General features: G+C 41.0%; 1 protein-coding gene across 1 annotated transcript in view; it reads right to left on the reverse strand.

The window, feature by feature from the left end:
- Window positions 1-10827: 10827 nt before the first annotated feature.
- The window catches only part of LOC122067030 (syntaxin-132-like), a 16150-nt gene continuing 10843 nt past the window's right edge, over window positions 10828-16134 (reverse strand). The window contains exons 7-12 of the mRNA XM_042630878.1: window positions 15970-16030; window positions 15810-15835; window positions 15627-15704; window positions 14903-14983; window positions 11533-11598; window positions 10828-11276 (exon numbers count right to left, since the gene is read on the reverse strand). Coding sequence (XP_042486812.1) covers window positions 11103-11276; window positions 11533-11598; window positions 14903-14983; window positions 15627-15704; window positions 15810-15835; window positions 15970-16030 — 486 coding nt within the window. The 3' untranslated portion in view covers window positions 10828-11102. The remainder of the gene's footprint in view (window positions 11277-11532; window positions 11599-14902; window positions 14984-15626; window positions 15705-15809; window positions 15836-15969; window positions 16031-16134) is intronic.

Consider the following 16134-nt stretch of genomic DNA (forward strand, 5'->3'; position numbering starts at 1 on the left):
TTTTCCAAGTTATGATATTTGTTAAACAGGGCATCTTTAAGAATATTAATATGGCCAAAGACATTCCTTTTCCAGGTCGCAAGAAGACTGCTAAATGTCACAAACCGCCCATTGAAGGCCCACAGGCCAAGCCCATTAAGCCCATGGACTTAGGCCATTGGGCTTAGTAAGGCCCAGTTTCTAGAGATTTCTACCAAAGTGTGGAACTCTAGATATTTTATAAGGAAATATTATGTAGGGAGGTTTCTAGAGTTCTCCACTAAGGAGGTGGGAAGCTCCTAGTCTCCACCCCAATCGTTGGATGTAAGACACATGTACATATCTTAGTCATTCATTGTAACTAGGAGTGACTATAAATAGAGGTGCCCTCATTTAGTCAAGGCACCAAGTAAGTGAGTTCTCAAGCCTTGTACTCAAGAGTTCTTTAGTGCAATACAAGTCCATTCTTCCCAAACTCACTCTTGTGTTCACTTCTTCTCTTCCCAAGTCCCTTAAGGAGTGTGGTTAGGCTGACTTAGTGCTAATGGAAGTACTAAGTGCCGGTGCGGTTGCTTAGAAAGGTCTAAGGCTGTGACAGTTGTGGTATCAGAGCTTCGGTTGTGAGGGAACCAAGCTCGTGGGATAAACATTATGTCTAACCTTTCAGAAGTATACGACGTTGCAACATGTGAGCAGAACCATGGAAGGGAGGGAAACCCCAACACTGGGAAGCAAAAGAGGAGCAAAGACAAGTCCGTAGATGTTGATTGTGCTATGGAGTCTCGCTTAACTAGGGTGGAGCTAGCAATGGGCGAGGTGAAAGGACGCCTCGATGTTGTAGAATAAAGTGGGGAGGAGCTCGAAGGAGAGCTCAAGGAGCCCCTATTGAATACTCTCAACACCATGGCATATGACCAAAAGGAGGAGTTTGCATCCTTTAAGGCTCATGTGTAGGAGGACATTTCCACCTTCAAGGATCAAATACGGGAGGCGTTGGCCAAGATAGAAGCTTATGTTGCTGAAGTACGTGAGGATTGGGCTTTATGTAAGAGGGCGGTGGCCGGGGGAGCTACTACCTCATGAGAAGTGCCTAGGATGGAGGTGCCAAAGCCCAAGCCATTCCCTGGGAAGAGAGATGCACGGGAAATCGATAACTTTTTATGGCACATGGAGAGGTACTTCGAGGCAATGACACTTAATGATGAGGCATCAAAGGTACGGACCGCTACTCTCTACCTCACCGATGATGCAACTCTATGGTGGCGTAGAAAGCATGCCGATATAGAGAGAAGTATGTGCACCATAGACACTTGGGATGATTTCAAAACTGAGTTAAAGAAACACTTCTATCCCGAGAATGCCACCTTCTTAGCTAGAAAGAGTCTAAAAAGGCTTAAACACACAGGTTCTATTCAGGACTATATGAAGGAATTCTCTACCCTAATGCTCAAAGTCCCGAGTATGACCGAGGAGGAACTCCTATTCAACTTCATAGATGGCCTCCAAGGATGGGCTGCATAAGAACTACAACGCCGAGGCATACAGGACCTTGCCTCAGCCATCACAGCAGCAGAGTCATTAGTGGAGTTTAGGAGAGACGATAGTTCTAAGCCCAAGAAGGGCACTAATGGGAAAGGTGGAGGAGAGAAGGGGCCTAAGACATACCCTCCCAAGGAAGGTAGTAGTAAACCATCTTCAAACAAGGAGGGTGGGCCCAAGTAAGGCAAAAGGGACAAGTTCACACCCAAGGATAAGTGTTTCTTGTGTGATGGTCCCCATTGGGCTAGGAATTGCCCCAAGAGAAAGGCTCTCAATGCCCTACTCGAGCAGAAAGAAGACAATGAGGCGCATATGGGGTCCCTACAACGACTAAGTGCCATCAAGGCTAAGACAGAAATCAAGGCCACAACCTCACAAAAAGGGCTAACGTACGTGGAGGTGCATGTCAAAGGTAAGCCCACTCGTGCCATGATAAACACAGGTGCTATGCACAACTTCGTCTCAACAGAAGAGGCGAAGAGACTTGGACTTAAAGGAATCAAGGAGGGAGGATGGCTTAAGGCCATCAACTCCCAAGCCCGTCCCATACATGGTGTTGCTCGAGGGGTTGAGTTAAACATTGGGACATGGAAGGGCACGGTTGACTTGTCAATAGTGCCCATGGATGATTTTCAAGTGGTGCTTGGCATGGATTTCTTACAAAGGGTTAAGGCCATATCCATGCCATATACCAGCACGGTTTGCATTATGGAGGAAGGAGCTCCATGCATGGTCCCAACTGTACAAGGGACCAAGGACGGCCCAAAACTTCTTTCGGCTATACAGCTCGAGAAAGGAGTTAAGAAGGGGGAGACAACATACTTGGAAGCACTCTTAGAGCCTAAGGAAGACTGTCCAACTAAGGTGCTACCCAAGCCAATCGAGAAGGTCCTCGAAGAGTTCAAGGATGTGATGCCAAACGAGTTACCCAAGAAGCTTCCACCTAGGAGGGAGGTGAATCATGCCATTGAGTTGGAGTCAGGCGCCAAGCTACTAGCAATGGCACCATATAGAATGTCATTGCTAGAGTTAGAGGAGCTAAGGAAGCAACTCAAGGAATTATTGGATGCGGGATTCATTCACCCTTCTAAAGCTCCCTACGGTGCCCCGGTTCTTTTTCAACGGAAGCATGATGGATCACTTCGACTATGCATCGACTACAGGGCATTGAACAAGGTAACAATCAAGAATAAGTATCACATTCCTTTGATAGCAGATCTATTTGATAGACTTGGTGGGGTAAGGTACTTCACCAAGTTAGACTTACGATCGGGGTACTACCAAGTCCGCATTGCAGAAGGTGATGAGCCCAAGACAACGTGCATGACTCGATATGGCTCATATGAGTTCTTGGTGATGCCCTTTGAACTCACAAATGCCCCGGCTACATTTTGCACCCTTATGAACAAGATCTTCCATCCCTACCTTGACAAGTTTGTGGTGGTGTACTTGGACGACATCGTTGTCTATGGCAACACATTGGAGGAGCACTTGCAGCACTTGAAGATCATCTTCAAGGAACTAAGGGACAATCAGCTCTATGTCAAGAAGGAGAAATGTGCATTTGCACAAGAGGAGGTGATGTTCCTTGGTCACAAGATTAGAGGTGAAACCTTACAAATGGATGAGAGCAAGGTGCGAGCTATCCAAGAATGGGAGGCACCAACTAAAGTGACTGGACTAAGGTCTTTCCTTGGCTTAGTTAACTATTATCGGCGGTTCATTCAAGGTTACTCAAGAAGGGTAGCTCCACTTACAGACTTACTAAAGAAGAACCGACCATGGTTATGGTCGAATGCATGCAAAGAGGCCTTTGAGGACTTAAAGAAGGCTGTCATGGGGGAATCGGTGCTTACCCTACCTGACTATAGCAAGCCATTTGAGGTGCACACAGATGCATCTGACTTTGCTATTGGTGGGGTGTTGATGCAAGAAAGGCACCCCATTGCCTATGAGAGCTGTAAGTTGAACGAGACAGAGCGGCACTACACAGTTCATGAGAAGGAGATGACCGCAGTGGTGCATTGCATAAGGACGTGGTGACACTACCTACTTGGTTCATAGTTTGTGGTGAAGACGGATAACATTGCCACTAGCTACTTTCAAACCCAAAAGAAGTTGAGTCCTAAGCAAGCTAGATGGTGAGACTTCTTGGCAGAGTTTGACTTCGTCTTTGAATACAAGCCGGGTAAGCCAACGAGGTGGCTGATGCGCTTAGTAGAAAGGTAGAGTTAGCTTCTCTTAGCCAACCGGAGGGGAAACTTCTAGAGTTGATCAAAGAGGGCCTCCAACATGATCCTGTGGCTAAGAACTTACTTACCCTTACACGAGAAGGCAAGACACGAAGATTTTGGGAACAAAATGGCTTGCTCTATACTAAGAAGAGGAGACTCTACGTGCCTAAGTGGAGTAACCTACGGAGAAACCTCATTCGCGAATGCCACAACACTAAATGGGCTGGCCACCCAGGACAAAGGCGCACGCGGGTATTGTTGGAAGTGGCTTACTATTGGCCTCAAATGTGGGATGACATAGAGGCCTATGTGAGAACTTGTCTTGTAGGCCAACAAAACAAGGTGGAGTAGCAACCACCCAAGGGACTACTGGAGCCACTTCCCATACCAGAAAGACCATGGGAGAGTCTCTCTATAGACTTCATTAGTGCCCTACCCAAGTCAGAAGGGTGTGGGTCAATAATGGTGGTGGTTGAAAGATTTTCAAAATATGGCACATTCGTGGCAGCACCAAGGGATTGTACGGCAGAAGAAGCAGCAAGGCTATTTCTAAAGCATGTCGTCAAAGATTGGGGTGTGCCACAATCCATAATAAGTGATCGAGACCCTCGCTTCACAGGGAGGTTATGGACAGAGCTATTCAAGTTGTTGGGATCGTCGCTACACTTCTCAACAAGCTTCTATCTCCAGACCGATGGGCAAACAGAGCGCATTAATAGCTTTTTGGAGCTTTACTTGAGACACTTCGTGAGTGCTAACCAACATGACTGGGCCAAGTTGCTTGATATGACTCAGTTCTCTTAGAACCTCCAACGAAGTGAGGCTACGAACCAAAGTCCATTTAAAATTACCACGGGACAACAACCCTTAACACCAAACACGGTGATGATCGACTACATAGGGAAGAGCCCTTCGGCATTTAAGGTTGTCAAGGAGTGGCAAGAAAAGCTAGATATGGCTAAGTCATACCTAGACAAGGCCACCAAAAAAATGAAGAAATGGGCTGATAAAGGGAGGCGACCAGAAAACTTCAAGATCGGGGACTTGGTACTTGTGAAGCTTCTACCCCAAAAATTCAAGTCCCTAAGGTAGGTATACAAGGGGTACGTAGGTGTGAAGGCCCATTCGAGATCACCAAAAAGGTGGGCAAAGTATCCTATGAGGTGTGCCTACCTCCTAAACTCAAGATCCATCCAGTCTTCCATGCAACCCTAATAAAGCCATACCATAAAGATAAGGAAGACCCAAGTCGTGGAGCCTCAACAAGAGCACCAATGGCTATCACTACTTCCTATGATGAGGAGACTGAATACATGATCACTGATCGAGTCATCCGAAGACGAGGAGTACCACCTAGTAGGGAGTACTTAGTCAAGTGGAAGGAGCTACCAGAGAACGAGGCAAGTTAGGAATCCATCGACTCTTTATGGCAGTTCCAAGACCACATACAAAGGTTCCACAAAGAAGATGCGACGAGGACGTCATCGAATTAGGTGGGGGAGAGTGTCACAGACCTCCCACTGAAGGCCCACAGGCCAAGCCCATTAAGTCCATGGACTTAGGCCATTGGGCTTAGTAAGGCACAGTTTCTAGAGATTTCTACCAAAGTGTGTGGAACTCTAGATATTTTATAAGGAAATATTATGTAAGGAGGTTTCTAGAGTTCTCCACTAAGGAGGTGGGAAGCTCATAGTTTCCGCCCCAATCATTGGATGTAAGACACATGTACATATCTTAGCCATTCATTGTAACTAGGAGCGACTATAAATAGAGGTACCCTCATTTAGCCAAGGCACCAAATAAGTGAGTTCTCAAGCTTTGTACTCAAGAGTTCAGAAATTTTAACTGCAATCCAAACTGCTCCTGACGGGACCCCCCTTCTTAATAACTTAGGTGAACCTATAGAAGATGCTATAAATACCCTTATTTTCAGCATAGCCAATTACTTCTTAGGTAATCCTTCCCATCTCAAAGACAGAACTGCTGAACAATTATCAAACCTTAGGTGTAAAAAACTTCATGATTTCAAATGGTACAAAGATACTTTCCTGACCAAAGTCCTTACTAGATCTGATGCTAATCTTCCCCATTGGAAAGAAAAGTTCCTTATAGGTCTTCCAACCCTTTTTTCTGAAAAAAATAAATAAAGACTTCGCAAAGAAAATGATGGGATTATCCCATATGACCAAATGACTTACGGCCAAATAATTAATTTAATTCCTGAAGAAGGATTGGCCATTTGTACTGACATTAGGTTAAGAAAGCAAATTAATAAAGAAAACAAATTTTATAAACGAGAATTAGGAGGATTCTGTGAATAATTCGGCTTTGCCCCTCTTAGACCCCCAACAAAAAACAAACATAAATCTTCTCGCAAATATTATAAGGATTTCTACAAATCAAAGAAGTATATTTCTTGCAAACCCTTCACTACTCCAGAATTTTATCAAATTTTCTCTTCAAAGCCAAAATATAACAAATACAAGAAGCCTTTCAAGGCACCTACAAATAAAAAAGAATTTCAAAAAAATCCTGATTCCCAAGGATGCTTTAGGTGTGGTAAACCTGGCCACATCGCCAAATACTGTCGAGTCTCAAAACAGATTAATTCCTTGTAAATTTCCGAACAAGACAAAACTCAAATCCATGCTCTTTTCCAAAATACCTCCTCTTCATCTTCTGAAGAAGAAACTTACAACCTAAACCAAGTCCAAGCCTCTGTGCACTCTGTTTCTAGTACAACTGATAATGAGAACTTTCAAGCCTGTGCTTGTGATTCTTGTATTATTGGTTTAAGTTGTGAAGACTGTGCTCCCAAATCCGTCTAGATGCTTCGAGCATCTCCCCAAACTAATATTTTTGAATTTATTGACAATCTGACAGACCCAGAACAAAAGAAGGCCTGTCTTGAACATCTCAAACAAAATATTTCCACTCAAAACCCTCCCCAATCATATAACCTTCAACAAATAATGCAAAAATTTGACAAAATTCCTAAACGCTCTGCTTCCAACCACTTTAGTCGCATCAAAACTCTTGAAACTACTACTGCAACTTTGCAGTATGAAATTAAAAACATCAAACATTAATTATCTCTTCTTAATCGCCAAAGCCAACAAGCCTCTACATCAAACATTGAACCAATTCCAAATGAACCTTTGGTAAATCCTTTTGCAACCCAAGAATGATCTATTCCTGAAACCTCTCCTAATACTGAAGCTCCTGGTTTTGTGTCTACCATCACTTGTCAAAATTGGTATATCCACATAACCTTGGTTATTAATGCCTGCTTCAAATTCTCGGCTATTGCCCTTGTTGATTCTGGAACCCAGCTCAACTGCATCAATGAAGGTGCCATTCCAACCCAGTTCTATGAAAGAACGACCCAACGGCTTAATACTGCTATCGATCGTGCCATTTCTTTTGGTGAGAAATTTCCTTACCAAATACTTGATAAAACTCAATTACAAAGATTTTTAGGAAGTTTAAATTATATTCGTGACTTCCTTCCCTAAATTAGTAAGATTGTCGAACCCTTATATCTTCGACTCAAAAAGAATCCGACCCCTTGATCATCAGCCCAAACTACTACTGTCCAGGCAATCAAAAAGTTGGTTAAAGAAATTCCCTGTCTTTTTATTCCTAACCCTGAGGCTTTTAAAATAGTTAAAACTGATGCTTCAGATATTGGATATGGAGGAATTCTCAAAAAAAAAACTCCCAAATGAAAACAAAAAATAGCTAGTTCAATTTACTTCTGGTATCTGGAATTCTGCTCAAAAAAATTATAGTACCATTAAAAAAGAAATTTTATCTATTGTCCTTTGCGTACAAAAATTTCAAAATGCATCATTAAATAAACTATTTTTAGTCTGTGTTGATTGTAGCACAGCTAAGTTTGTTTTAAAAAATGATGTTTCAAATCTTGAATCCAAACAAATTTTTGCCCGATGGCAGACTTTACTTTCAATTTTTCAATTTCAAATTGATTATATGAAAAGAGAATCCAACTCTGTCCCTGACTTTCTTACCCATGAATTCCTACAGGGCCAGACTCCACAAATCAACCTCCTCAGGATGGCTCCCCTTAAGGAGTCCACTTCCTCAAACTCTCTTGTCAAATCCAAATCCAACTACAGTGCCTCTGCCGCTCCCTCAAACCAAATTGTCACCAGAAGTCAAACCCAATTAGCTTCTGCAAACAAATCTTATTCCCATGTTGTGATCCTTTCTTCAGCAGCTAGCCCCCTTCTAACCTCAAACAAACAAGCTCCAGCCTTCAAACTACCCAGGCTAAACCTCTCCAAACAGCTCAAGGCTCCAAAATTAAAAGCCAATACCGTGAAAAGCCATTCAAAGAAGATCTTTTCACCATTGAAGAATCTCTCCAAAACTATATTGATTCACCCATCAGTATAGCTCAAAGAATTTTCTTTCAAGGATGGCATTTCCATTCCCTCTCAACAGCAAAATCTCAAGAATTCTATGAGTATATCCTCGTAGACACTGATTCTGTCAAACTAAAACTCAGTTTTGACAGAAATGACAAATCCTTGGTTATCCATACAACTTTAACCATATGCAAAATTCTTAGCCTCCAAGATTGGGGCAACCACCCTCTCACTACAAAGAATTTCTCAAATACCTACAACCCCCTAGTTATACCTATTATGATTACCAGGATGCGTAGTTCAAAACTTTTTGCTTCAAAAACAGAATTAATCGACACTCATGGTTCTTTTGTTTTGATTATAAATTCAATAACCAAATACCCCTCTGGTTCCCTCGTTGGTGGGATCAATATGGTCCTACGTTAGATATCTTCCCACCACAAATTCAAGATTCCTACCAAATATTCTGTAAACATTCCTCACAGAATCCCCACCAACCTGATCTTCTCCAGTTCTTCCTCCACTGCCATTTGGCATGGATCTTATTCTGGGAGTATGAGATCTATGATTACCATACCCCTGACTGGGTTGCCCTGGTTCTTTACCGGATCTTCAACGTCAAATGGTGGGATAATTGTGACGTCTCCAAATGCGAAAAAACGACACTCATCCAAAGCCTTACAGGTCTCAAACCAGTTCTGACCCTCTCTGCCTCATCAAAATCTAGCATCAAAAGCGAGAAAGAGTCCCTTCTTGCCTGCCTGACTAAGCTCAGCTCCGACTCAGAAGAAGAAGGCTCAAGTGACGGTGCGTACAGTCTTAGATCTATCAAAGGGTCCATGTTAGCCTACTGTCACACCCAGCAAATGGCCCAAGATCCCTATGAACATGACCCTGAGAATGAGCCTACCAACTACAAAGCATCATCTTCAAGCAAATTCAAAGAAGTTACCTCCCGCAAATCCCGCTGGGCCGCCACAAAATCAAAATCTTTGACCAAAGGATAATTGGTCCTTAACGTCTGCTATGACAGATCTAAACTAGCTGACCGGTAAAGTCAATAACTCACCTTGTCAGATAACCATGGATGACCTCATTGAGGAAAGGTGGTACTGCTATTGTCTTAGGTTATAAGACAGTCAGGCCATTACCAGGCTCAGTCAAATATGGTATAATCTCCTTGATCAGACCAATACGGAGAACAGTGTCTCTGACACGTGGAATACCATGGTAAGATCATAGAAGATTCTATATCAAAGAACGAAATCAACTCCAACTTTCAGCGCCAACAGTGCTTTCAAATAATGCCAAATGCAAATTCAAGTGCACAGTACCAAAATTTCACTGTAATTTTGTACAATGACAAATGAAACCCAAATGTATCACAAACTCAAATGAAATGTAAATGTGCTCTCTTGATCTATAAAAGAGACACTTCCCCTCCTCACAAGTCACTTGAAAAAATTTCCCCCAAAAGCAGAATTAAGAGAGAGAGAATCCCGAAGGATCGCCCCTCTGAGTTCTTCAAGCTTCGCTGGACTTCCAAGTGCTCCACCAGTCTCCAACCATCTTCAAAGTCCGATCGTCTTTCCCAAGTCCGATCGCCCTCAAAGGTTAGCACCAGCAAACTCCAAAGCTTCCACTAAGATCAACACACCATTCTTCTCTTCAAATCCTCCAACCCAAGCCTACCCAAAGCCTTTGAATCAAAGATCTCCAAATATTAGTAAAGTTTATTTTTCAAATTGCATCATTATTTTTTGCATTTCATCTTGCATACAGCTCGCATCTTGTTCAATTTTCAGATCAAAGCCTACAGTCGTGCCTCTTGATTCTGAAAAATAGATCTAGTTAAGCAGCTTTTATTTTATGTTCTTATTTTGAGCTCATAGTCTTGCTCTATTTATTTGTTTATTTTAATTCTGCACAAATTAGTTCTAAGTAAAGTATCGCACCTATCTTAGTGTTAGTCTCCTTGCTGGATCGGAGTACGGTATTGCACTGGTCTCTTTCTTCTCACCATACAGAACCAAGAGAACCCTATTTCCCTGGATTTTGGTGTAGCTCGATCCTGTTATCTTGGTATCAATATATATATATGATTGAAAAGTTAAATGGTTCAAATAATATCCGATTGAAAATTAGGATATTCAAATTCATAGCCGTTTAATTTTCAAACACAACCAACTAGTGATTTTCCTAATACAGATATCCTTAAACGAGTGCAAATCAAATTTGGATTTTCGACTATCCGATGGCCTCCCTAGTTCCTACTGAGTAGCAATACTATTGGCATTTGGAATGTTATTTATTTATTTTTTATCAAAAATAGAAAAAAAAAAAAAATCTCTATTACCCTAAAAAATGAAGCTTAAAACATCAATTTTTGATATTTGTCTTTGCTTTTTATTGCCATATGTGCTATCCTATGCAATGAAGTAACACTGCGTTGTTGGGCTGACACAGAATTAGGTTATAGACAAAACAGTATCAACATCAGAAAAAGAGAATGACTAATTTGGTCATTCTAACCATTGCATAAAAGGGAATTACTAGATAAGCCCAACATGTATGAGGCTTCCCCTTTTCCCTTTCGGTGGTTCATGAATTACACCCAATCACAAACAAAGAATGATCCTTTCCGAAGCATTTAAGTGAGACAAGATATCTATGATGACGATGTGTAGTAATAGAATAGCACAATGTGTTTCTATACTTCAGAAAACAATAACAAAGATTCCCAGTGTATAGCAGGTACAATATTAACTATGTGAGCGTATGAGAAAGAGTAACAAGAGCTGACTTAAAAAAAAAAAGAGGGAAGAGGGAGAAAGAGAACGAGAGGGGGGGAAGGGGGGGAGAACTGGACCAAGAAAATAATATGGGCATAACTTAGAAAGCACTAAATATCAAACACATATCAACAATAACTACCATATTACATTACAGATCCCGACGACTAAGCACCATTCTTACTGGTCCATGGCTTTAGAACACCCACAATGATGACAGCCACAATAATGAGAAGGATAATTATAGCTATGCACATCCATTTCCGAGAATTCTTCTGTAGCTTTTTCGCCTTTTGGAGTACAGTATTTCCTGATTGCACATGGTCAACTGCAGTAGAAACCTGTGTGGGGGAAGATGCCCAGATCAGAATATGAAATGAAAGGTTAGTAAAGAGGAATCTAAAATGCGATGTTTCATAAATTTGTTGCTCGAGTGCGATGTTTCACGCCGGTAGACTTGAGCAAAAGAGAATTACAGTACTGATTACAGTCCCAGACCTCTATCCACTCCTAGATTCCATGAGGATGTAGCAAACGGAGACAGGTTTGGTATCATTCATCCATGCAAGATTTCAGAATCAAAGGACGGTTCAGTACCTGGGTCTCAATGTTGTCCAACATGTCGCCTTGTGCTTCCACCAACACTGCCATATCTAGGAAAACCTACACAACAGAGAATCAGAATTACTACAACTGGAGAGCATCACTCATTCGTCATCCAACGGTCTTGGTTAGGACTCTTTCATTTGCCACAGAAGATACAGGTGAAAGATAAAAAAAATTATTTATTCAATTAACTGGTAAGGAAGCTACAGCACAGAATCAGAGGATGCCCCTCTTGGTTGGTGGTGTCTTCAAGTACAACACGAACCCATTTTAAACATGGGAAAAGTGTGACTAAACTTCTTGGAAAAGGGAGGGGGGGGCCTTTGACCTGTTTAGGTCTTAAAAGATAATCCTACTCACTTTTCATTCCAGAGCCCTCATTGGCTCAAGCTTCTTCCCGATTCTATTGAGGTTCCTATAGCATATGGTCATGGCAATGATGTGGCAGTGTAAATAAAGACATGCAGATAGAGGCGTTGCCTACAATTGACTAGGCAATGGACTTGGGACTTTATCAGTTGCATTTAGCTAACACTGTTCGCTAAATGGAATGAGGAACCATGATACAATTGATAAGTTACTAGACAATGTCAATAGCTCCATGTTCTGTTTTAACCCAAAAAAATAAATAAATAAATAAACAAAAAGAACTGACAAATCATTTTTTTTGGGGGGGGGGTGGGGGTGGGGGTTGGGGATAGGTAACTAGAGGGATCTATTGACAACAAATAGCTACAGTATAGAAGTAGAACATGATAACAGCAGCAAAAATGCCACAAGTCTGAACCTCAAGAGAAACCACATCGAGGAGTATGGGGCATATTCAATGCCTATCTAATCTACTTACCACTCTGAAATAATATCAAAGCTCCAAGGACCAACAGTTCAGAGAAGTAGAAGAAGAATTGAAGAGAAGAGAGATGAAACCTAGACTGGGATGAGCTCATGAGCTAGAACACAATGGAGTGAATTATTCTATTGTGGACTAGTTATTTCCTTTATATAAACCAATAACCGACTCTTAGTAGGAAACCTATTATAAGAGTCTTAACTCTAATTACAATAGAAAGAATAACTGGCCAAGTTGAATTACAACAGGAAATAACTATAGATAAATAACAACCTAATATCAACTCAATACTAAAACATTATCCCAATGTGCACTGCCCCGTGGAGTACCCATGGAACTTATCCCACGATACACACTTTAACACACCCCACTAGGAAACTAATCTGCAGTTGAGTTGGCAGACCTCATCCTACATGAGAAAGAAAACTGGCCTTGAGCTGAGAGGGCCCTATCCTTTCTCATGAGGTACAAATATTGCCCCGATCTCCTCATCTGGATTTTGAAGCCATCAAATGGCCAACAATGAGTCCCCTTCACCTGTGGCATTTTACATTGAAGACTTGAAGTGGCTATTGTAAAATACTTAATCAGTGCTTCTGAGAAGAACGAAAGGAAAAACCATTCATATTTTTTTGCCATTTTGATTAACTTAATCTTTAAAATGCTTAGCTTTATTGTGATTGTGAGACAACATCAGTTCCTTCATGTCATTTGTGCTTCTTTTGGAATACATAACCCAAATACATAAATTGTACCAAAGAAACTTTCCTAACTTCTCCTGTTTCAACCCTGATAACACATTCTGTCCAAATTCTTTTGGGACCTTGAAGGTACCTGAAAAGTATGTTCATCATAAGAGCTTCAATGCTCTTGAATCCAGATCATGGTTAGTTAAAACAGAAATGGCTGAAAAACTTTATTTGGTACGTCGTGTTTAAAATGGCTCAAAATTCCAACAGCACGGTAAAAAATAGTCAAACTTTTCTGAAAACGCCGAGAGAGAGTATGAATGCAACGGGTTTAAATGTTTAGATTTGAAAAATATTGAAAAAAAAAAAAAACAAAACAAAACAATGGAAAAAGGGACTTATAATTGCGACCAATCCAGAAAACAGACAGAAAAAAAAGGGACGGCAGACAGAAAAAAAAGGGACGGCAAAAAAAATGGTATTTTAAACACGTTTTAACTATGATCCAAATACATGATCTCAATTAGATTAGCTATTGTGGCAGTTTGTCTTCTTACTTCTTAGTCACTGTGTGGACTATTTGGGAAGAAAGGAATCATAGGCTGCTTAGTGGAATGGGAGATCCACCCAAGAGATTATAGAGATTATTATGAGGAGGTCAGAAGAGGCACAATTGGTTGTTACATATGGAGGCTTTTTATTTTATTTTTTATTTATTTTTTTTGGGGGGGGGGGGGGGCGCTATTCTGTTGATATCTGTGCTCCTCTAGCCTCATCAAGCCGGATGCGGATGGCAGATATACACATAATCCAGGTCCAACCAGCATTGATGGTGTGTTCAGAAATGATGAGGGGACAATTTCTTTGTTTTATTGAACCTATTGGCACATAGGATTCAGTAATGGACGATATTAGTTCATTGTTTATTAAGCGCACAGAGATTCCCACCTCCAATTGTTGGCTGACCACTTCTGGTTATTCTATCAGGACTCAGAAGAAAAATAAATAAATTTAAAAGCAGGAGGGTTGGCTGAACAAGATTATTGAAGGAGACTCAAACCATGGTGGTTAGATGGCAGGAAGGCCCTTCTGATGAAGCTTTGCACTAAATTCACCTGATCAGGATTCAGGCAAGCTAGGTCTGTGCAGGTTCAACAAATTTTTTCTCTAGTGGAGAACACATTATGTGGGGGCCAGGTGTTTGACAGAAATTTTTTGTATTTGGAAACATTCCACTATTGGTGTTGTACACTGACTTGTACCATATTGTTATACGTGGTCAGATTCCTGGTTCTGCCATGTGCCAAAGACCAGCTGAAAATTTGCACAGGTGGATCCAAGGTACACTGCTCGCACAAAATTTCAACACAAATGGAGTTGGCCACATAGCAAAACAAACCATTGACAAATCCAGGACTACAAAGAAAATGCATGGAACTACCAGGATGTGCATGGACATGTATGGAAGGGTATACGATTGAATTTGGGTCTAAAATTTTACTTGTTGCCAATCCAGACCACCTAGATACTCCAATGGTTAGATTTGCCACATCACTATTCCATGTGGCACAAATATCTTGACCATGGACTTTCTTATTGGGTCAGTTAACCATTTGCTTATAATGCTCATACTCAGTTGTACATAACAGATTGCAATGATTTCTGGGCTTGAACCTAGAAACTAACGAGTGAAGCACATCATTGAAGCATTGGCTTAGAAAATAGAAAATTATAACTGAAAGATTTTAGAACATTAGGTTTCTATATTTGATAAGAACAACCAACCAACTCCAGATATCAATGTACTTAAGAGATGAAGTACCTGCTGCAGCTCAAGAAGTTTCCTCTCCAGTTCTCTTACTGCATCATGGCGCTCTTGAATTTCTGCCACGGTGTCCATTATCTGTCAAAACGGAAAGATTGTTTTTTTCTGATCAGGATTTAGGTGTGAGACTGGACAAAATAGAAGAGGAAATTCGTTAGAATGCACTGAGTTTGAACATGAATAATTGGAAGGGCAGAAGCCCCTTCATGGCCATGTAGATTGCCCCTTTTACATGAGATCTAGTTCTGCTGCATGGCAGAGGATGGACCCAAATTGTGGACAGATAGACCTAGGTCCCTTGCTCATATATCAACTTTCAGCCCAAACGGAGTTTGCCGAGTGCCAGGATAAGGCTTCTAATAATCCAAGAAATGGTAAGAACACGAGTCCAGGCAGGAGTGTGGTAGAAGTGCATGGACATACATGGGACGAATACCAGCAGGGGGCTAATGGTTGTATGAGTCTAAATTTCACATGTGGCTTATCCAAATTGTCCCCTATCTATCCAATGGTTAAAAATTGCAACATCATCCTGACACCTGGAAAAATTAGGGGTCTCATGATAGAAGCTTCTTTATACTAGACCGTGTAAAGGAAAATTTTCATTGTAAAACCATGCAGAAGAGTTTTCCTGTGCTTCCTTTGAGAAAGTAATATTTGATTTCTTCCGATAAATATGAGATGAAAACAACCAATAAGACAGTAAACGGAAAGGACAAACCTGGCCACGGCCTTGTTCTTGGATAGCTTTCTGAAATATTTGTTCACTATCTCCAGTCTCTATTAGCCGATCAATTGTCTGTACATAATCAACAATCAAAACATACATTACATATACACGCATTAGAGAAATATAGAAAACATAGATCACCATGAAAAATTTTGAAGGAAAAGTTAATCTCACCTCTTCGTCAGCTCTTTGACCAGTTACTGATCATTACATACCCACGTATAGGAAAAAAAAAAAAAAAAGATCAGGATCGTTAACCTCATAATGATAAAAATCCACAATGTTAAATTGCAGAGACCCATTCATTCTTATTATAGCCTTGGAGAATATAAACCTGTAAAAACTCTTCTCTCAACAACCTCCCGATTCTCTTGATGAATGTTTTCTCTTAGAGTCTGCAAAAATTTTAAGGATTCCAAATCAAATTATATGAAGAAGAAGAAAAGGAAGAAAGATTTTTTTGGTGGTGGTGGTTTTTTTCTTTTTTTTTTGGGGGGGG

This window comes from Macadamia integrifolia, unplaced genomic scaffold (genome assembly GCF_013358625.1).
Source record: "Macadamia integrifolia cultivar HAES 741 unplaced genomic scaffold, SCU_Mint_v3 scaffold2675, whole genome shotgun sequence".
NCBI classification, from domain to species: Eukaryota; Viridiplantae; Streptophyta; class Magnoliopsida; order Proteales; family Proteaceae; genus Macadamia; species Macadamia integrifolia.